We start from the raw sequence: 24,404 nt of genomic DNA, 5'->3' as shown, positions 1-24,404 counted from the left end.
ATCATAATTGATTGTCACATCACTATACTTGAAATTTTAATTTAATTTTTTTGTCTTGGATAACAATACTCTTTTGATAATATCAATCATCTATCTCATTCTACTATGTTCCTTTATCCCAAATCTTCTTCTATCATTGAATGGTGATACCAATAATATAATATCACACTATCTAATAAAAGTTCACTATGAGTGGGGTTCATCTTATATTGTTGATTAATAATACTAGGTGTCATTGACGACATGATATATATCTATTTTTAACTCTAATGTTGGGATAGATTTGGTACAGAAAATAGTCAATTTCGACATAAAATGAGATTTCAAAGAACAAAATGCAAAATATCAACCAACATCGAATCAATATCCATGATACCACATGCATAAAAATCATCCTAACACAGAACTACACCAAAATAACTAAACTAGAATAAGAAACATCTCTAAACCCCATTTCCAAATTTCTAGCAACAGAAAAACAAAATAATAATAATAATAATAAAAACCATTGAACCTCACAAGATCTTGCTATTTCTTGTGCTCATCCCTAGCCACAATCTTGAACTTCCCTGTTTGTTGTTCCTGCAAACCAAGAACAAAACATCCAAAAACACACATTAGACAACAATTTCAATCACCCAAAAAAGAAAAAAAACTAATTAGAACCCATTAATTAACCAAAAATTGGGTACCTTCTTCCACAGCTCACTATGGTCTTTACAGAACCCAGCAACAACACCACCACCCCCTTTGTTCCTCCCTCCTTCTCTGTACTCAATACAAAGCTCTTCCTTCAACCCACAAGTCACATGAAAGGCCATTTCACACTTGCGCTCAGAACAATCAATAGCACACCCTTTTGCACATTTACAAACATAACAACTCTGTTCCCACCTTCTCTTAGGAACCTTAGAACAATCAATCCCATCTCTTCCATCTGGGTCAGTGAAGAACACCTCAGGAACAAAAAGGGCACATACAAGGTGAGCCCACCGGCCGTGGATGGTGGGCTTTAGGGCACCACCGGCGACCGGGCAGAGACAGCAAGAGAAGGACTTTTTATCCCCAGTTTGGGGTGATTTAGAGGAGGATAAGCATTGGGTACAGAACCAATCACCTTCTGGGACACCCTTTGTGAGGGGTGAGCCATAGCAAGTGGTGTGGACCATTAGGTCACAACCATCACAGAACACAATTGGGTTTGATGGATCTCCATCTGTGCTTTGACATACAGCACATTCAATCCCATCTTCATCTTCGTCTTCATCTTCTTCCTCATCTTGTGCTTTCTCTGGGCAATCTTCAGTGATTTGAATGCTATTATTGCTATCAGTTGCAATTGGAACATCATTTACTTCTTGTGAATCGCTTTCTTTGTCGTTAGATTGTGGGTTGTATTCGATGTTGAGGTCGAATGGTGAAATGGTTTTTTCTGGGATGAAATTGGGGTGAAATGCAAAAACCCTTTTCTTGGCAGGCAAACAGAAAGTGGTGGTGAGTGGTGAATCTCGGCATTCTTTTCTCTTTTTTGCTGGAAGATGTGATGAAACCAAGACGGTGTCTTCGAGTCGTTCTTCTTCTTGTTGTTGCCGCATAAGCTTGAATCTTTTGAGAGGAGGCAAGCCATGGAATTTGTTCTCCATTTGTGGGTTGAGAGAGAGAGAGAGAGATGAGATTGGATTGGGTTGTGAACGTTTTTGGGGGAAATTTTGAAGGGTTTTGAGGCTTCAATAGAGAGAGAGAGAGGGAAGTTTGAAGGTGGGAAGACCCGGGAAAGAGAAAATAGAAATGGAAATGAAGAAGTTTTTTGGTTTTGGTTTTTAGTTTAAATTGGGCGGGAAGTTAAATTAACGGTTGCCCTCTCTAATCCTATGAATCATCATTTCCATTTTGTCAAATTAGGATAAATTATAAATACTTCTTGGAGATTTATTTAAAATATACATTGTTTTTTGTGATTTAAAAAATTATAAATATTTTGTCGTCAAGATTTTTTATTGAAAAGTATTAACTAAAAAAATAAAATTACATGAATTATTAATTGAAATAAATTTCTAATATCATTAAAAATTATTAATTGAATTTATGATTTATTAATAAAAAAAATTATTTGTTATGAAACTATAAATTTCAAAGGCGTGATTTATTTTTAGAATTACATGGGACACTTTGCCTCTGTTTGGCAATATGGTTTTCAGGTTTTTTTGGCTATTTTAGCCACAAAAAACAAAATAGGCTATTTTAGCCATAACAAACAAAACATCACATCCAACCTATAATCATTACATTCTTCTCTCACAAAAAAAGTCAAAAAAGCCAAAAAGCCAAAAAACCCTTCCCAAACCAAGCTTTTTAGCCCAGGCTAAAATAGCCAAAAAAGCCAAAAAGCCAAAAAGTCAACCAACTTCCCAAACCAAGCCTTTGTATTTTAAGTAAACCTTAAGAGTGTATTTGTAATTTATCCTTGAAATTAAATGTAAGGTAAATTACACTTATCTTTCGTGATATTTAAAAAAATGATAAATTATAGATATAGTTTTGAGATCTATTTAAAATATAAATTGTTTTCTGTGGTTTAAAAAATTACAAATATTCCTTTGTTAGAATTTTTTATTTAACAGAATTAGCTGAAAAAATGAAATTCTTAACTACTCTCCTCTATAATGATAAAATTACCTGAATTATAAATTAAAATAAATTTCTAACATCATTAAAAATTGTTAATTGATTTTATGATTTATTAATAAAATTGGCTATTTGTTATGAAATAAAAAATTTCAAGAGATGGGATGTAATTTTTAAAACTGTAGAGGGCAAATCGTATTTTAAGCAAACCTCATAAGCTGTATTTGTAATTTACTCATAAAAAAAATACCATAAGCTTCATAAATTTGGCATAATCACACTAAAATCTCTGAAGGTTATGATTCATATAATACTTTATTCTATTTTTATCAAAAATTCGTAAGTTGTATAAATGAAAAAATGATATTATCATTTCTTTTATATTGAAATGTACAATTTATGTTTGTATCATTGTATCTTCATATCACTCATATTAATTTTGATTTTTTTAACCTCATTAAAAAGGAGATTTGTATAATTACATCAAAATTATGATATTTGTATTTTTTTTTTCAAATCTCAATAGATTAAATGTATATAATCACCAATTTAAGAGATAATAGCATTGGCAAACACCAACAGGGGTTGGTTCAGTGGATAAGACCTTCGAATCCTTCGCTCAAGGCTTGGGTTCGAGTCTCCATAGCCCCTTGTTGGTATTAAACATACTCCTTAGCGCCTGGAGCACGCGGAGGGCCTAAGCTTCAGCCCCGATGTAGGTGCGATAGAATTCCCTGCAGATATGTTGTAGATGCTAAAGGGCAATACTCCCTGACGGATAAATTGGAGTAGCCTATTTGCATATCCATTTTTTCTAATAAAAAAAAAAATAGCATTGGCAATGCTTATGTCTAAGAAAACAAGATTTTTAAAAGATAAAACACAAATGTAAGACACAGGAATGAGACCCACAAAGGTGGAACTCATATGAGATTCATTATTTATGTCCCATGTGTATCTTATTTTATGAAAATTTTTGTGGACGTAGATTTACTCTTTTCAACATTAAAACACACACTACAGAGAGCATTTACAAAATTGCAAGTCTTTTACAAAGGATAAATTTAGGATCAGCAATAGTACATGTCTAGAAAAAAAATACCTAGACAATTACCTAGTGGGTAGGATTTAAATGAAAGAATTACATTCCAATGAGACATAGTTTTTTTTTTAACACAAATATAGAGAGATGCAATTACTTGCACCCCCACAACATTTCACTTGCACTCCACATATTTTTATAATTTTTTTTTCTTATTTTTACTGTACTGTAATTTTTCCAATTTAATTTATATGAAGCAGATTAAAATGTAATGTTGTTAGCCACACAACACCTCAAGTTTCAATTTACACTATAAACTCACTTCTTAGACCGATTTCAACCGAAAAATTATGAAGTTGTATCTTTTCAAATTTAAAAATTCTTTTTGGATGAAATTTGAGATTGCTAAATTAAGCCTTATGTTGGACTAGACGAACTTAAGATGACACACGCTTACTGTGTATTCCTAGTCCAAGGTTGAGACAAAAAAAAAAATTGGTGGTTCTGGGGATCTATATGGTATCCTAACTTAATATCTATTAAAAGAGTGGGATTACTATTTTTTGTTAAGTTTTTAAGAGGTAACTTAACAAATATAAAGTGATAAATGATGTAAAATAATGCTTCAAGATCATCAAACAACCACTCAAGTTGAAACTGACTGGGAGGTGATAGTTCTCTCAATATGATGAGCGGATATCGATATTGAAGAGGAAGAGGAGAGGAATGAGAAGATTTGGAGGGGGGAGAGTAAATCAGTAAAGAAGAGATGACATAGTTTTTTTTATAGAAAAAGTTACGAGACAATTATATTAAAATAAAAATAAACAGTATACAGAATAAGAAAAATAAAAACAAGAAAATCCCAGATAATCAAACAAGAAACTCTACACAAACTACAAACTACAAACAACAAACTACAAAAACCGTTTAAAAAAAAAAAAACCAAAAAACAAAAACCAATTGTGGTTCTAAGAAAACAAATAAGATCGATATCAAAATAAAGTCCAAACCCGCCATCATCGTCATCGTTGTTCTTACCACCACTACCCAACTCCACCGTTATCTTCTTGAACTTCGGTCACAATCAAAAACCAAAGTCAAAGAATAGGGAACCATTTTAGTGCTCGTTCGGTTATCATCCTAGGTTAAAAAATCACAAAAAGACAAAAAAAAAATTTGTCATTCGAAAGCCAAAAAATCAAAAAATCTAAACAAGAAAATCAAATAACCAAAAAAGTCACAGATTAAAATAATAAAAAAAATTAAAAAATTAACTAAAAAAAATTATTACCAAACGAGCCGTTAGTTGTAGTTGTACAAGTGATTTTGCCCTTGTGGGGTTTTTTGTTTGGTGTGCGGTTAACATCTTCTGGAAGTCGTTGGATTGATGAGAGTGATGTCAGAGGTCAGCGTCCATTCTCTTTTAACAAGGTCTCTCTAGCTAGTTAAAAATATATCACATTGATAGCAACTGCTACCGACCCTAAAAAGCCATTTCTAAAAACTTTCAAGTCAACATAATATTTTAAATTTTGCAGTGAATTTGATCCGTCCAAGATTAGATTGAACCGTGATATTGGGTTCATGAAAGCTCACCACGAGACCCGTTTTGATAATTCGAACTGTTCAATGTGTAAAACTCATCGAGTACTATATGTCTATAAAAAATCACGTTAATCAGATATCGATAGCTATGTGAACAAAACAATTTTTTATCAAACGTTATTTGTTTCACTGTCCATTTTTTTTATACAAAACTGATTTGATCACATAACTATTGATATCCAATCAACATGATTTTTTACAAGCATGTAACACTCGACGAGTTCTACACATTAAACGGTTCGGATTATCAAAACGAACCCAAAAAATGAGCCCCATGAGCCAAACTAGACGAGTCCAGTCTTGATCTCAACTTAAGACAAACTAGACCTTTTAAATTTAGATATCAACAATAGATTTAAAAGCTTTACAATGACAAATTTATAGATTTCAAATAACTTTGTAAAGGTAGTTATAACATAACATACCAATTATTAACTAGTTATAAAATTAATATTTCAAGTCTCTAGCACTACTATAAAAATAATATCAATAATTGCAAGCCCATCTCATAATAATGGGGAGTAAAAAAATATGGGGAAAAAAGGTAGAAAAAAAATAAACTTATATACCATATTCATTTGTTCTTTCCCTTACAAATCTCTGCAGGAGTACAAGATCCAAACAGTTCACATCAACCAAGATGCAAGATCATATGAGATTCATGTTAGGCCAAAGAAAGGAGAACACAAATTTGATCACATTTTGATGTATAAATCTTATGTAAGATCATATGGTGCCAACCAACAGTAGGAGAAGAAAATACTGATGTCTGGCGGGTGCATGTAAAATGAAATGATCAAATTTTAACGTAAAAAGTCGTCAAGAAGATCATCACATTCACATTTTGGGGATTGATTGGGATGCATTATCAACCTGAACAGCATGAATTGGAGCAGCAATAGCTCAATCCACCATTTTTTCAGCTTGCAACAATGCTTTAACATCCACTTACATATTCCACCAAATCTTCGAGCAAAGTGACACCGTACAGATGCACTCAACATAGGGAAAGTACAATGAGAGAGTTCATTCCCATTTGACTGCTTCTACTAGACGTGAACTTTACATGACATGGGGTTGTGGAAACTTGGTGAAACTCGAGCTCAATCAAAATTCAGCAAAACACGCACTTAAATACTCCTAAGCGTGGGCTCAGCTCAGTGTAATCCAGAAATCTGCAAAGCCGCTGGCAATTTTGTCCCTTTTTCCCCATAGAGAAAGAAACCATTCGTACACAATAGTTCGCACGAACACTTCTGCCATGAGAATTTTGGAAGATCAACATCAGGGTTCTAAGTAAGCAAAACTCATCATACCAGTGAGTATCATACAAGTCCGCCCATTTAGTACTTGAATGGGGCCTCTAAAGCCAAAAGCTCCATAAAGATGAACCTAATATTGAATTTTTGGGAGAACACACAAAATCAATCCCTGTTCATATAGCAGTCACGAACTTGCCAATAACAAGCTAACTGATGTGCGAGACTGCCTAAAAGTTCTGCAAAGAAATTTGCCAACCAACAGGTGTGGCTGCCATAGAAATAAAGCAGCACTCATATTAGCAAAAAAACAAGAACTAATAGAAACCAAATCAAGTAAAACATCACATATATATATATAGGACTTCAATTACAGGAAATAGTGCCAGTACATATTGGGCATATTTGATTGACAGGATTAGATTGGGATTATTAATCTGTAAGCCCAATAATCCTGTGTTTGTTTTGAAATTTTGTTTCAGGATTATTAATCCAATGGATAATTGATCCAACAAATTTGTAAAATTAATAGTAATGGAGTAGGGGTGGGATTATATATCCTGAGCTGGGAAATAAAATAAAGACTCTTTTACATTCATATATTTTCTTATCCAATGCAAATCAAACAATGGATAAAGGGATAATTTATCTAGCTAATTCAATTGGATAATGAATACCACTAATTTGATGGGATTATTAATACCTTCACTATTAGTTTTGTGAATCAAACATGACCGTTAGGTTCATTTCTGCCAAGAGGGCACAGCGAATGAAGTGTTACAAGTTCCAGTGTAGATCCTTTAAAGAGCAATTGCACATTGCAAAAGATAAACAGACCAATATATTGTAAACTAGTAAACAGGATGAACTCTATCAGAATTCAGGACAAATGGCTTGAAACTGATAGTATAGCAAAACAGGCTAATATCAAGGCAATAGTGCAAGTTTATTAAGGGATGGCAACAGGGCAAGTTTGAAATGTGTTTGTAGTGTCCTGGCCCCTCCTTGTATCATATCGGGGGCGGAGAAAATCATGGAGATTATATAGTGCATTACAGATAATGATTTATAATTAGTGAAAGTTAAAACGAAGCAAGATGAGAAATAAATAAGTGAAAATAAATGTCAAATGTATATTTTAGTGATTTAATCTTATTATCTTGAAAAAAAATTAAATTATATATGTTATATACATATAAATATATTTAATGAATATAATTAGGGCTGCGGTGGGATAGAACCGGGTGCAGCGAGTAAAACCCATCCCCATCCCACTTCCTCATCAGGTGGAAAAAACCCAAGCGGGGGATGAGCATGGCCAGGGGAAATTGCCATTTACTAGTCCCTCCAAGCCTAGCCAAGGCATGCCATATTTAAGATCCTAGTGGACCATCTAGCAAGGCAGCTACCAACTGAGGCAACATGGTGTAATGCAAGGTCCACACATATCAAAGATTCAAAGATCAAAGACATTAGCTTAAGAATGATGTAACCATATAATGAGGCAACTATGTACCAAAGTAACATTAGAGATTATGGCCCTTCTGAACCAAGGATAACAGAATGTAGAGCAAGAACGAGAGGAAAAGTACCTCAGAAAATTATAAAGAAACAACCAAAAACCCAGAATTAAATGACAAATGCACAAACCTCTTCAAAATAAGATACTGATGAAAAATGGCACAAGTGTTTTGTTTGGAGCTCCCAGTTGCAACCTAGAAATCAGAACATCAAAATGAGAATATACGAAGGCACCAACACAAATAATTGGAAAAATAATAATAATAATAACATCGATTACAATTGAAAAATAACTTGGTTTAATTTCCTAGCAACAATAATGTAAAAAATAATGGAAAGAACCCATTATAACAAGATTAGCCAACCATCAAGATAAGATATAGCAAGTCATTTAGTTAACCATAAGAAACAAAAACTTAACCTGCAACTAAAAAATGTTGAATCTCCAACGTCACACAAATGATGCAACTCTAGAAAGCAATCAAACATTAAGTTCTTCACGGCTGCCAAAACGATGACAAAACTAGCCTGCTGCCACTTCACCACCTAAACACAAGATATACACAAAGGAGAAGAGAAGGGGTGAAGGAACCTTCCTAAAAAGCCCAATAGAAGGGCATGAGACTTGCAACAAAATTTATTGAGTATGTTATGATTTACTCGTGTAAACATAAGTGGACTGCAGGCACTATAGACACTGATAGCAGGTGACATCTAATTGACCTGACTGGGGTCTATGAAGTCTACTTTGGTATAAATGCTTTTGGCAACAATGAGCAAAAAGGCCAGGAATGAAGAAAGAAACTAGTCTAATTAACAAGGTAGTGCTAAACAAACAAACTAAGCCTTGAATCCTTTTTCAATAAAGTAGGGTAAGTTACATGAATCTTCTTTCGCCATTTTTCTCTATCAAGGACTATACACTAAGGCACTATTTGGCATCCCTTACAAAAGTGCACTTTTTTTATCTTTTTATCTTTTTTGGGTCACATCACATCTCTACTTTTTTGCACATCTTTTCGTAAAAAGTCAAAAAGTATACTTATTTAGATCATTCCAAACACCCTCTAAATAAATTCATATATTTTTTCACTACCACATCCCGTGTTAGCTTAAGTCTTCCCTTCCCCCAAACATCTCCATTTATGGTGATCATATCACTCTCTTACAATTGCATCTATAGGTCTACGTTGAACATGAGCAAACCGTATTATTACTTGTTCTCTCTCAACTTATCTTCTATAGGTGCTATGCCTACCATTTCATAAATATATTCAGTTCTAATTCTATCTTTCCTAATCTTACTACACATCCATATAAGTATTCTCATTTCAGCTACACTCATTTTATACACATATTTCTTAGTTGGCCAACATTTTTTTTCTCGTAAGGCATTACTGGCCTAATACTGAATGTGTTTAGTTAATTCATCCATGACTAAGGCAAATAGATTAAAAAAAAAAAACTTAAAGCTAGATGCAACCCTATAATGATTGGAAATTTGCTAATTTTTCTAGTAGGTGATCTAATTGTAGTCACAACTCTACTATACATGTCTTTTATCACATCAATATGCCCTTTAGTCACACATTTTTCTCCAACACCCACCATATTATATCTCTAAGAATCCAATCATAGGCTTTTTCTATTTATCTTCTTAGTACATAAATCGCTTCTATAGTTGACCTACATAAATCGCTTCTATAGTTGATCTACCAAGCAAAAATCCAAATTGATTCTCTAACATGGTTGTTTCCCTTAAGTGATGTTCAATCATTCTCTCGCACAATTTCATTGTATGCTCCATTGACTTAATGCTTCTACGATTGTTGCAATTTTGGATATCTCTTTTATTTTTATATATAGGTGCTAAAATACTTTTTCTCTACTCATCAAGCATTTTTCTAGTCATTATTAGCATCTTATTAAAGAATTTAGTTAACTCCTTACCTAAATCATTTCCAAGCCTCAATAAGGATAAAATCTGGCCCTAAAAAAATGAATAATGTAATCACACAAGATAGTATAGAGCACAAGCATAAGATTTAGTTGACCATCAACAACAAAAGTTCCAACCCACAACCAAAATTTTTGACCCTTCGACTTAGACATTATTGCTCCAACAAAGATGCTGGCTAGCCATATAAAAATGGTAGGCAGACACTATCATCTACATGTACTGCACAAGCATGCAAAAGATTCTCAACAGAAAGAGCCACTATACGATGGCACTATACCTTATAACATGCTTATGCTATACGTATTTCTATTCAATCCTATGAACATGTATGCCAAACAGAGGCTCTAGATGTATGCACCAAACGAAATTTTAGTGGATTCCATGCAATCCACATTCCCAATAAATGTGTCAAATAACCTTTAGTAGAAAGGCAATCTATATAAATTGACACCCAAAAAATACCAAACTAGCATGTAGCCCCAGATATACGTGTTCATAGCATGCATACACACAGACTCTTGGCCATAATGATGAAGTCCTTGAAGTCATCCGTGTGAATCAAAACTTACATTACCACCCGCCACCCCCCCTCTGCGGGTGAAATCCTAATTTCCATTTAGTATGCACTGCTGTTAATCTTGTGTAAAAGTAGTTTCAATTATTTTTCTATAGTATCACCATTGACGCTGTCACCATTACACCACCAATGCTTCCACTAAAATGCCATTAAGAAACTAAAGCACATGCAATAAGCATGCCCCATCAGCTGATTATTCGTGATATATAGAACTGCACAATTTCTCATATAGAGCACCGCAATGAAGAGAAAAGTAGAAAAGGGAAGAGTTTACCACGCTAAAGATAGTAGTTATCAACGCTATACATTCCAAGACAAAAGGAATATCTTGGTTTTGTGAACTGGGAAGGGCAAGAATTGGTATTTATAACTACGGAAGAACACAACATCTATGCAATACATCAGCCAACAAAACAAAATCAGTTTGAACAAGGTAACCCACCAAAATAACAATAAATTAGCATGTGCAGGTACTAATTTAAGACCTTCGCTCAAACTATAAAACAATCCTGAAAAACAACACAAATGATGGTAGTCTTCAAAATAGCTCCTCCACGCTACTTGATCCAGAATCCAAGGATGTTACTAAGGAGAAACTACAGTAAACGAACAATTTACCAATCATTATGAACAAGAGGAGTTGCCATCCACCCGAAAGACTAGCACATGTAAAACATTCAAAAGAATTCTTGAATAAGCACAGTTGGCAGAGGAAAAATGAAGCAGAGCAATATACACAGAAAATTATATCACTTACTTCAACTTGAAGAGATCAAATTGCAGCTCAACTGTCGAACATGTCTTGCCAACGCCAGTATACTTCATGCAATCAATAAGATTCTCCCAGTACTTGACTGCTGTACTTCTAATCAAAATTAGACTATTATTGAATTCCTTTCAAAATTAGACTATAAAACAAGCCTCTTCCTTGAATTCCAGCCCCAAATAACAAACCCAAAAGAAGGAAACTGCCTTTTCCATTCCATACACCAAAACCTGCACTGCTACTGATTTCGGTATCCTAGTGTTTCACTTCTGGCATCGTCCAATGACGAGCGTACTTAATTCACAGCAAAGAATGTGCAACTAGTAACTTTCCCTATCACATTTATCCGGTATATGTCAATGAACGGAATCTTTTATGCAAGGTAGAAGATTCCATAACCGAAGCAAAGCAGATTCAGAGAGAGAGAGAGAGAGAAACATAACCATCCATTATACAAGGATTTGCAGCACAAAGGAACTCATCATCCTTGGAGATTGTAAAACCATAACATAGGGAAATGGAACTCAAATGGATAGCATGCTGAGATGAAGTATATCTATATTGAGCCAAGGCTGATTAATGAATGGACAAGAACCATTTAGAAATCTAGTGAGGATTGACATTAGTGCTAAACAAAAGGACAAGACAACATAGAGATAACTGGACTCTTATTTGAAACTCCTTGCACCAGCAAGGAATACAACTTAGATCAAACATTCATCCACTTCCTGCTTCAAAACTCTTACCAAGCTACATACCAATCAAAACAACCAATGAAACAATAAAATATAAAATAAGGATTGATCACCAGCTTCAAAACAATGAAAACAGAATCAATCGTCTAGCTTGTGGACAAAGGCTTACATGACTAACCCCAGGCCAAAAATCTAAAAGTCAAGAGGTCCACTATAAAGCTAGAAAGGTTCCATATAAACCCATTAAAGTACCTTTTTTTTGTAGAAACCCCATGAAGTAATTTCACTTTTGACGAAGTGGCACCAATTAAGCACCAAGTCGTGCCAGATGCACAAGGCGAGAACATCATATGTGGCACAACTAGTATTAGTTCATAAAATTTGTCGTGATCTAGGTGAAACATATATTATGAAGCCATACATACTGTTTCTTACGTCAGCTTGGCCTTTTTTTTTTTTTCTTTTTTTTTTAACCTTAGTCATACAATTTTTTCTCACTCAACAAATTAACTCTTAAGAAATATAACCATATACTTCAAAATCAAAAGGGCTGCCCATAATGTTATCTCTTCTAGTCATAAAGTAAGATATATCATGTATTCTCTTTAAAGAGTGAGAATAGATATCATAAATACATTAGAACATTATCCAAGAAGATAATGATCTACGAAGCACGGGTGCGGGTGCGGGTGCGATACGAGTACGCCGATACAGAAAATTCTTAACAAAGTAGGATACGGGTACAGCTGGGGTATGTCAAATTTTTTTTTTTATAAAAAATTTAAAACTAAACATCCAACATACAAATCAAAGTTTCAATATCAAAACTAAAAGAAGAACAGCTTGTTTAAAAAATTATATGATTCTTTCTTTTTCTTTTTTGATTGTCTAAAACATGATGCAAAAAAGAGCAAAACCATGACTCATGGATAAAGGGTGTTGAAAACAAATGACTTGATGATTTTTGAAATTGAAAGAAAAATAATAAAGGGCTGCAACAAATTCTAGCAGCTGCCAAAACAAAAACAAAAAAAAACACACCCCGTTGTCCCCAAACGTATTTATCGTACCCGGCATGTATTTGGTGTACCCGGTACGCATACTGCCGTACCGGTATGCATACCCACACCCAGTAAGTACCTAGTACTCATACGACACTATTTTTGGAGTACCCCATACTTCACAGATAATGATACACACAATGACATAGATATATGCATAAAAACAAAAAAACAAAAAAAACAAAATATCTAAACAAATTTTAAACATGCCTTGTGTTGCAAGGAGTCTTCTACTTACCCTAGTGTACCCATGTCCATTGAATATAACACGGGTAAGAGTGTGGGATATGTGTCCCGTACCAGTAGCCAATTTCAACACTTGGACCCACTAATTTTATATGATGTTTCAACAAGAAGACAGTTACATTTGCTAGTAAAAGAAATATTTCTAGCTACTCACACAAACGGTAGATATAAGTTCCATATTTTTCATAATATTATTTAATTCGAAGTACATTTCTAAATAATTTACAACAACTTATTTAAGAATACTATACAATATGCAATACATATAAGTGTTTGAGACGTGTCCCCATAATCATAACTAACTTTTGGATGCATATCCCAATATTTAAGTTTAGGAAGATCTAACGCTTGAATATGCTCCAGCAATTGATAGTTATATTTGCATTGAACACCATAGTCCAACTGAAGAGGGAAACCTTGGAGGGAAGGTTAGCATTCCCAAAACTCCTCCAAGGGGAACCCACATCTGACTCACTCACCAAAAAGCACCCAACAAAAGGATCGCACAAGAAGTACCCATCTACAATCCAATGAAGGGCATCCTCCCAACCCAAATGCTCTCTCTACCCAACAAAAGGATCACACAACAAGCACCCATCTCCAATCCAGTGAAGGGCATCCTCCCAGTCCACACACACACACACACATATCTCTCTCTCTCTCTCTCTCTCTCTCTAGCACCAATCCTGCAACTATTCTAATCTACTTACACAGGATAAAAACCATCTCAAATTGTCAAGTACTTCTACAAGCTTCTTTTTTTTTGTTTCCAACTACGCTACACAAGGCCACATGCACCTCCCTTGATCATTACCAACCATGAACAAATTTATTGGAATGATCCTGCTAACCCATTCTAATGCCCATCCTCAACCCTACACCATATGGAACTTTATGCTATCCCAAACATCCGATTCCCACTCTCCAAACCAAAATTCCTTTCAACCACCACCCTCCATGAATTTCATCATTCCAAAGCATATCCCAAAAACTATTTCCTCATAAAAAAAAACTTGTTGAAACATTTGAAAAGCCAAATAATTAAACCCCTATTTCAAAAGGAAGAACACACTGAATTCCTCCAATTCTCGCAAACCTTGTTGAGTTAAATTCAGATATATTTCCTCTTTGGCTTACTTACTTTTTTTTGTAGGCTAATAAATTAATGACATCCTGTCAGATTAAGGACAAAAAATGTAATGCCTTCAATCATAGCCAAACACGCCACCCAATAAATAAAAATAAATAAATTCCAAGAAAAAAAAAAACAAAAAAATCTGACGTCCCATAATTTACTTCAAGATTTTTTTTTTTTTGGGATAAATACTTACTTACTTCAAGATTGATCTATCGAGTACGGAAGCACCAACAAAGATCCAGAATACCATCCCTGAATTGTTTCATAATTTAATACTATTTGTAATTTAATGAATTTAAAATCATCAGTATCTTCGGACATGACTCTTGGGTGTAGGAATCAATAAGCAACTTTAACCCTAGCCATCTTTTGTTTTTGGTTTTTTGGTTGATGGGAAAGAATAGTGAGTCCTAGAAGAAAATTTGTGGCTTATATCATACGACATGACTAGAAAAACATGGCCAAACCTAGGAAACAAACCAGAGCGTAGAGTAGATATTTGTAAGATACATGTAGTCCAGAGCACAACCTAAGTGGCAGTATGATTTGAATGCAAATATATACATATATTAATATAATAATGATATCTAGTGAGAAAAACAAAATGCACTAAAATAGTTACAAATAACTTTAGCCTAATAACTTTATTCATTGCCAGACAAATAAGATATTCTTTCAAAGTACATACCTAACAAGCATTTTTGCACCCTAAAGATTGAAAAATATTTTTAGAAAATTTGAAGTACAATCCTGGGAAATAGTTCATGTCCAAAACATTCCCCTACCAATATTAGTTTGGTCATAAGATAAAACTTTGGCAGGATTTGTTCCAAATTAAAGAGTTATGGGTTAAACTGAGTTTAAATTTATTCCCAAACTAGAGGGGGTAAAGAATCAAAAATTCAAATAACCCTCACACGATCTAAACTTGGTGCCTACTAGAAGGATACTAAGGTTTGACCTTTTAAACATTTAAATTTCTGGTCAAATTTGCATGGATGAGCTAATTCACGAATCATGAATTGATTTGTTTGAACAAGTCAATTCATGAACTCGACTAGAAACAATTCGGTGTATTTGTCAACACAAATTAAAAACTTGACCAAGTCCATTTGTGAATTCTATGTAGAAATCATGAATTCACAAATTAGAATGCAATGTCGCCTAGGTAGGCAAATTGGGTAACCTAGGGCTAAACCCAAGTAAAACAGACAAGAATGTTTTCAACGGGAGTCAAATAATAAAATGTGTGCCAGATTCACAAATCAGTGAACAAGGAAGCCTTTGTGCTATGACTCCAGATGCCAGATAATGGAATGTGTAAGCAATCAGGGTCAGAAAATCAACATCACAAGTGAGTCATGATTAAGGGCAGACATAACATCCGAAATGGCAACAAGGATCTCAAGCAAAAGCTAAACTAAAAACAACTATCTTTAAGAGTTCAAATGAGAACACTACAATTTCACAGAATCACTGGACTCAATCCCCACTTTATGCTAGACCTATACAGGCCCCAACTAGTGGTTGCCTGCCAGCACTTTACTTCCTCACCAATATGGAAATTTCAGCAAAGTAGCTGATTTAAACAAACCAACATATTGCATCTCATGCAGTTTTGAGGATCACAAAAGTAGAATCAAGTAAACCTGATGCAACTGTGTAAAGTTAAACCAAATGTAACATGGAAATACACTAGAGGCTAGTAGTGTTGGTGCACAACTTTTCATTAGATTAATATTCAAAACAAACAAAAATATACCACAGCAACAATGTAATATGAACTGTCACTATTTGAAGCAGGATCCCAATCTCCATAATAAGTGAGCATATCTTCCACAATGTCTATCATAAGACAATATTTCATAACCAAAATTAAGCATCTACCAAGTGCCAACCTAAGTAGCAGCAGAGAAAAGCAAAATAACAGTCCACAGCATAGCATGATAATCATAATACTCTATCTCTGTCCGTGAGCTCGCTGCATGTCATAAGCACCCCAAGAACCAGGTCCAGATCCATACTGAGGATAGCTTTCTGCACCAGCCTGTCCCTGAAATGTCAAGACAACAAAAAATAAAATTGGTTTCCAAAAGAGGCAGCTATATCAATACATAAAACTTAAGGCTATAGAAAAGGAAGGATGTCTTTTTGTGTCTTTGTGAATGCGTCTCAGTTACATATTGTAAGAAGCATGAGAAAACTTACAGGATTCATGGGATTCATGCCATAACTGGCAGGATAAGGATTTCCTGCATACCCAGCTTCAGGATTACCATAAGTTCCATTATAACCTGCACTTGCAGAAACAGAATATGGAGTGTTACAAATTAAAATTAAAATTAAAATCCCAGATAGGGAAACAAGTATTCCCCTTCATATGCTGAAGGCAGTGGAGAGAAGTGCTAAAAAAAAGTTAGGTATCAATCAACCCATCCATCACACACTCAAAGAAGTGTAAATTACATTGACCTCCCATGAGGTATCCGAAAATTACAATGGGCCCCCTTTCGCATGTAAAATTACACTGTTCTCCCCCGAAGTTTCTTAGTAGCATAACAGTTATGCACATACCATTAGACAGCCATCAGCCTTGTGGATGACTTAACCATTAAGTCATCACATGCAATAAATTGCCTTACCCTTGATTGACTGAAATATAGTCTTATGATTGATAAATATGCGAATAATACATTACATTTGACTAAAATACCCTTAAAACACAAAGCCACACTCTTCATCTACAATCCCTGAAATCTATCATTCTCTCTCTAAAACAAGACCCACTTGCAATCTCTCACTCTACTTGCAATCTCTCACTCTCCTCCTCTATAAAACATAACTCACCATTGTTTTACTACCACAACCGGACATTTCTTTTTATTTGTCCTTGTGTTGGGTTAGTGATGTAAATTTGGATTTCTTATGAGTTTTTGTATATAAACACACATAAATTGTACGTGTATGTGAGGTTGGAGTTTTGAGGAATTGAATCTAAGAGAAATGGTGATAGCCATGGCAGCGGGTGGGTAGGGGAGAGAGATATAGCAGTGGGTGATGCAGTGTGGTGGGTGGGGGTGAAGGTGAAAAGAGAAGTCATTTTTCTTTAAGTTGGTTCCTAATTCTTCATTCATTGAGCATCCAGTTGAGAAGAAATTTTCTTGCCCAAAGTTGTGGCCGGCCGCAATCTAGGATTTTCAAAAATGGTTTGGAGAAAATTTTGTTTAGTTCTTTCATCCTTCTATTACTCCTAAATGTAGCTTCTTGCCTTCTTCCCATATCTAAATATTCTCCATATTATTCCTACTGCCATTACTTCTAAATCTAACTTCTTCTTACCTCCTTCCCGTATCTAAATATTCTCCATCTTAAATATAATTTTACTTCACGGATAAAAAATAAACGTGATTTCATTTTGGGGAAAAAATGCACACACACACAAGCAAACAAAAACTTTCATTGAATTCGAACTAATCATTTACAAGTTAATAAGCCTTGAAGAGCATACCTGGATTCCCAACAGCGGCAGCAGCACGTGCTCTCTTTTCCGCATTAGCCATTTCTGCACGAAGTTTTTCCAACTCCCTAGCCATTGAGATCAATTTGTTCTCCATCACCTGACCATGCTCATAGTTCTCTGTGTATCCCTTCTTCTCATACTCAATGGCAGCCCTGTAAGCCATAGAAAAGGGTCAGAAGTTCAGAAGCCAAACTTACATAACAAAGCTATGCACATTATTACCTCGCCCGCTGCAACTCCTGTTTCAGAAAATCAATTTCTTCCTTGAGAGCTGGGGCCTGTTGTAAATCTGCAGTAACCCTGGCTAAATCCTGAGTCATTGCTTGGACCTGAGCTGTAAGCTCTTGTCTTGTGGCAGTTAACTCCTTAACGTCAGCATGAACTTGCTGTAGCTCAGCCCTCATAGCTTCTGCTCCACCAAGATCCATTTCCATTTTAACAGACTTCTCGTACAATTCCCTCATCTGCATATCCTTCTCCGCGTGCAACGAACTGGCATAGTGGGCCATTCGTTGAAGCTCATGCCGGGCAGCTTCTAATTCCTGCTTGAGTGCCACATGGGTCGCCGCTAGTCGCTGATTATCAACCAAAAGTCCTTGAATTTCTTGATGTTGGGATGCAAGATGCTCCTCAATGATAGCTGGGTGAGGAGGGACTTGTCTGGGCCCCATACGGAACTGGGATTCTCTCATTTCTTCAAGTAATGCAGGATGAGGAATTGGACCATGGTCTCTACCGAAGGGAGGTTCATGAACAGGGGGTAGCCCTCCATGTGGAACACCTTTCATTGGAAGTGGAGGCCCACGATTTCTTCCAGACATTTTTCTTTCAAAATTTAATAACAACAAAGGACCAAATTACTCGGTGTTGATGATAAAGCTTCCCTAATCACCACACCTGAAGGAAATCAAAATCAATAACTAAACCTTCCTATAACATAAAATGATAATCTGAAAAGTTGCAATTTTTAATTACTAATGATAACTTTGGTTTGATGGAATGAAATGCTTATTCCTTACTATAATTAATGATGATTCCATGTGCAATGTATTTTTCATTATTTTTTTAGCGAACCAAACATGAGAATTCTAATGAAATCATCACAATATTCAACCTTCTTTCCAACAAACCAAACACTACCTAACAGTATAATTTAACAATTAACACTCGGACTTGCCAACCCAATGAACATAAACAATATGCCGAGTTCAATCATCAACTACAAAACAGAGAGAACAACCCAGAAAACCAAATCCATCAAATCCTGAAATTGAATAAGGAAAAAAAAAAAAAATCATTCGGAAAATGAATTGTGAATCTGCGATTCACTTGTTCTGTTCTTTTCTTTTGTTATTATTTTGGATTGTGTATAAATATGTGTAATTTGACATCGATTAACCAAAACCTTATGAAATTGAATACAACAATCAACATACAAGGGGACCAAACGAAGAAACAAACCCTAGAACAAGAAAGAAGAGGAATTTTGAATGAACAATGTCGAACCAAAAAGAAAAACGAATTACTAAAAATCCTAGGGTTGAAGAGAAGATCGTGAGTGATCAGAGATATACCACAACTGAACCTTACCTAGCATGTACGAGCAACCAGACCACGAAGACGCAAAGTGCGTATCATCGACACAGAAACCCTAGAAGAAGAAGACGACTAAGAAGAAGCTTTGATTCAAATCAAAAATCGTACCTTTGCGAGTCGTTGTTTGGCGGACGTTCTTTTGTTGCCTTTTTCTTACACTCACCTTGGCTTGTTTGGGGAATCAGGCTAAAAAAAGGCTAGCGTATGCCGTATGGCATTTTTTTTTCTTTTTTTTAAGGAAAAAAAAAGTGTAAAAAAATAAAAAAATAATATAATTTTAATAAGTCGATAAACTTTTTTTTTTTTTAAATTGTCAAAACAGCAATGCTGCAGACCCCAGTGGGGTGACCCCAGTGACCCCCAGTGCCACGTGTCGGCCTGGGGTTGGCTGAAAACTCAAAAAAAAAAAAAAAAAACTGTTTTTTTGGACCAATGGGAGGGGACCCCAGTACCTAGGGTCCAAAGCTTTATTCTTGTCAAAATATGTCTTTATTTATTTATTTTCTTTATATAATTTTTTTTAAGGACTAAATTTTAAAATTTTTAAAACAATAATCAAGTTTTATTGAGGCGTTGAAGTTCAACCCAATAGTAGGGGTGCTTGCGGATCGATTTTGTGCGATTTGTGGTTCGATTTTGACCCGCCTGCATCTATGCAGTTTGGAAAAAAATCAACCCGCAACCGCCCGCAGTGCGATTTGCGGTTTGTGTGGATATGGTTTGCAGATGTACCGACGGTTTGCGGTTTACACTTTTTTTAAAAAAAAATAATTTTTGAGTTTTTTTTTTCATCGAATTTAGGCATTAGATTCACTTTATATATTTGTAATCATTTGACAACATTTTTCTGATGAGTTTACAAATAAAAATTTAATATCAATGCATTAAATGAAAGTACCCAAAACAAAGAGACCTTACATTAGCATTTTTGTCATGAAAAAAATGTATATCAATGCATTAAAAATGTATATCAATGCATTAAAGGTTATACTCAATTAGAATTGCCAACCAAACTAGAAGTTCCATCAACCATGAAAAGGAAAATTTTATTAGAAAAAAGTGGATGAGTCACCAATAAAAATCATATAAGAAACCAAGTTTAAGAATTGATAATTCTATGGCATTAAGAAAGTTGAGAAATACTTAAAAATAAGGGTCCTAGTGTCATAGAGAGCATAATGGTGCTCCTGTTACAGTTACAAAGTTGGTATATAAAAAATAATAATAATAATAATTAAAGTGCAGGCGGTTTTTGCGGGTTTAACCCACAATCCGCCCGTAACCTGCAAATTTGTCATATTTCAAACCGCATCCGCCCTCATTATATTTGCCAAACCGCCCATTTATATGCAAGTTGAGTGGATTTAGTGGTTTGAGCGATTCGGATAAACCGTTACCCACCCCTACCCAATAGTCTAATAGCTACACTATATAATATGGTAAGAAGAGGTCAAGAATTTGAATTAATGAAACGATAGTAATACTAGTGGATGAATCATTTCAATTATTATCTAACTATGCTAACATACTATTGCTATCTTTGTTTTAAAAAAATCAAATTTATTTTTTGAGGTCAAAATGATAAATTAATTTAAAAGATAATATTACCTCTACCAATCTATCTATATGTTTGTTGTCTACCTATTCGTGCATATCATTCATCTATCGACCAACCTATTCATATGTCATTTCATATTTGTCCAACCAGCAACTTTTACAATTACCTTAAAAGTAAAATAAAAAAATCATTCAAAGTAATAATTTATTTTTTTCACTAAATAATTTTATCAATTATATTTTTATCACAAAAAATAAAAATAAAAAATAATCTAGACCTAGTGTATATTCTCGTAGACATAGACTTATCATCAATAATTTTTTTTTTTTTTTATGACTTTTGTTAACCGCGCTTAAGAATATCAATTTACAAAATAATTATTTACTTAAAAAAATTAAGGAATGAATGAAATTGAAGGCACTGGTTAATCCAGACAGTTTTTTTTAATTTTTTATTATTGAAAATACGTAAGTGAGTTAGTAGTGTTACAGCAACTCTAATATTAATAGACGTTTTGTTTAATAAAAAATAAGAAAAAAAGGTTTATTAATGTATGTTGTGTGTATAATTTAACAATGCTCTTTACGTTTTGAAATTGGTTTGTTTATTATGTCGTTGTTTGGCAAAAAAAAATTTAATTAATTTTTTAGAGTTGAGATTGTTAGCTTGGAACTAAAAAATTTGTTTTGGTTGACTTTTTTTTTTTTTTTTAAAAAAGTAAAATAATTATGATTTGAATATGAAATTTTATCTTATTAATTTTTTTACTTATTTTATTTTTTAGTGACTAATTTAATTCCAACCCCACTCACATAGCCAAACGAAGCCTAAGGCTTTCCAAATGTAACTAGAATGAGACAACGCCCACCTTGTTACCTTTTTTGTTCGAGCTTTATTTTGTAAAGAGATTAGACGTACCTTAAATATTATACAACAATGATTCATCCCTCCTTTTTCCTCCACCCCTTTGACCCCCTCTCTCTCTCATTGGTTACATTTTCTTTTTCTTTTTCTTTTTTTTTCCTGCTCCTCCAATCACCACCTGCCACGTGGCAAAGGGGGGTGAGGGGTGACCTCCAAAAGGGGGTCCCAAGCATTATTCAATATTATAAATATGTTTCTTGTTAGAGGTGATCTTAGTAGGAGAGGGAGATGGGACTATTGGAGTTAACAAGGCATGTTTTTTATTCACTATACCTTGTGAAAAATGTGATCGAACAAATGACTACTTGATCTGGTTGAAAGAAAAGCTTAATCATCAAAATCAAATCAAATCAAACCAAGTCTTAAATCTCATCAAATTATGATGATTTGAGTCAAGCTATAGGTCAATTAAAGCCTAATCCGAAAAGCCCAAACCAAAACTCATGTTAAGCTCGATTCTCTCTCTCAATATGGATTATATAAACTACTTTTGAATTCTTATCTCAAATATATAAACCAAAACTAACAAAATAACAAATCTAACTATCTAGAATGTTGACCCCAAAAAAAAAATCCCCAAAACTAAAAACAAAAGAAAGAAAGCAATAAAAATATATATTCTTTAATTGGATTGAGTAAACTCACATTATATTGTTAAATATGTTTGATATATATATATATATATATACAGTTAGTGTCTTTACATATAAATAAAATATATACGACACTATACATTCGATTGCAAGAAAGGGGTGTTTAGAAATAAAGTAGTGAAGCTTGGTAATTCTTGTCATCGATGGAAAGTGGAGAGAGTGATTGATGGTTAAATTGGTCAATACAATAAGATCACGTTTGTTTGACGGATTAAGTTGGATGAAATTGTTAGTGAAAGGATAGGTAGTGAAGAGATTGTTAATATAGAGATTGTTAGTGAGAAAATTAAGTAAAAATGTATTTATTTTAATGATAGTATTGAAGATGATTAGTGATGGGATTGTTAAATTATTTTTATATAAGATAAATAAATAAAATATTTATAGATTAAAAAACCTAAAAAAAATATTAAAATTGTAAGATGAATTGATAGAGAGAGAGAGGGAATAAATTGAGTGTATTGATTATATTGAATGTGTATGTTCTGCCTATTACACAAAAGGAAGCTCACTCTCTTTTATAGAGAGAAGAATACATAGGATGCTAAAGGGGCACCGAAAGCAAAAAGCAGAAACAATAATAATGGTTTGCTTTACTTTACATAAATGTGCTTTATTTTACATAAATGTATGACAGCTATTTACACTAACATCCCCTCGCAAACTCAAGGAGTGTAAGCATCAATCAGCTTGAGTTTGGAAACGAGATCACTGAAGCGACCATGAGGATGAGCCTTGGTGAAGATATCAGCAGGTTAATCGACAGAAGCAATAGGGCGAAGCAGAACAGTGCCACGGGTAACATGTTGGCGAATGAAATGACAATCAATCTCAATATGCTTGGTGCGATCATGAAAAACGTCATTGTGAGCAATTTGAATGGCACTCTGATTATCACAATAGAGGGAGGTAGTACCAGAAGAGGAAACACCCATATCAGCAAGGAGCCAGCGAATCCAGAGAAGTTCCTGAGTAGTATCAGCAAGAGCTCGGTATTCAGCTTCGGTACTAGATCGAGCAGTGAGGGATTGTTTCTTGCTACGCCAAGTAAGAAGAGAATCCCCTAAGAAAAAACAGAAACCCGCGGTGGAGTGTCAATCCGTAGGATCCCCAGCCTAATCAGCATCAGAAAAAGCACACAGTTCAAGAGAGGAGGAAACAGAGTAGTGGAGGCCATGGAATAGAGTGCCTTTGAGGTAGCGAATGATGCGGAGTAGAGCAATATAATGGGGAGTGCGAGGAGCCGACATGTACTGACTAACAATGTGAACAACATAGGCAATGTCAGGACGAGTCACGGTGAGATAGACAAGACTACCAACGAGCTGGCGATAAAGAGTAGCATCTGAGAGGATATCTCCATCGAGAGGAGTAAGACGAATCTGAGGATCAACTAGAGTAGAGGTAGTTTTGCAATCAGTAAGACCAGCACGGGCTAAAAGATCGAATGCATATTTGACCTGGGACAAATAGAAACTAGTAAAATCATGGGAGACTTCAAGGCCTTAGAAGTAGTTAAGAGTACCAAGGTCCTTCATCTCAAACTGACGGTGGAGAAAACGTTTAAGGTGAAGAATACCAGTTGCATCATTACCAGTGATAATCATATCATCCACAAAAAAAAGGAGAATAGTGGTACCATGAGGAGTAGTCCG

General features: G+C 34.6%; 2 protein-coding genes across 7 annotated transcripts; both read right to left on the bottom strand.

The window, feature by feature from the left end:
• Positions 1-336: 336 nt before the first annotated feature.
• Positions 337-2,167, bottom strand: LOC114305910 (RING/FYVE/PHD zinc finger superfamily protein). Its single transcript, XM_028251044.2, has 2 exons — positions 693-2,167; positions 337-582 (listed from the first exon to the last, which is right to left on the bottom strand). The coding sequence occupies exons 1-2, from the start codon at positions 1,641-1,643 to the stop codon at positions 529-531; spliced, it is 1,005 nt and encodes a 334-aa protein (XP_028106845.2). The 5' UTR covers positions 1,644-2,167; the 3' UTR covers positions 337-528.
• A 3,657-nt stretch (positions 2,168-5,824) lies between these two features.
• Positions 5,825-19,830, bottom strand: LOC114305911 (structural maintenance of chromosomes domain protein). Of its 6 annotated transcripts, none has more exons than XR_014336252.1 (8): positions 19,723-19,830; positions 18,241-18,915; positions 18,007-18,170; positions 16,707-16,792; positions 16,397-16,551; positions 8,477-8,601; positions 8,185-8,249; positions 5,825-6,805 (listed from the first exon to the last, which is right to left on the bottom strand). XR_014336252.1 is itself a non-coding variant. In XM_028251046.2 (5 exons), the coding sequence occupies exons 2-5, from the start codon at positions 18,837-18,839 to the stop codon at positions 16,459-16,461; spliced, it is 942 nt and encodes a 313-aa protein (XP_028106847.2). In that variant the 5' UTR covers positions 18,840-18,915; positions 19,723-19,830; the 3' UTR covers positions 16,210-16,458. The 6 variants fall into 6 exon arrangements, 2 of the variants coding, with proteins under 2 accessions (XP_028106847.2, XP_028106846.2); XR_014336251.1 differs by having other exon boundaries at positions 19,609-19,775; XR_014336250.1 differs by lacking the exon at positions 8,477-8,601.
• Between the last annotated feature and the right edge of the window lie 4,574 nt (positions 19,831-24,404).

This window comes from Camellia sinensis, chromosome 7 (genome assembly GCF_055761805.1).
Source record: "Camellia sinensis isolate YWXY chromosome 7, ASM5576180v1, whole genome shotgun sequence".
Classification (NCBI taxonomy): Eukaryota; Viridiplantae; Streptophyta; class Magnoliopsida; order Ericales; family Theaceae; genus Camellia; species Camellia sinensis.
This window is presented reverse-complemented; position numbering and strand designations above follow the sequence as displayed.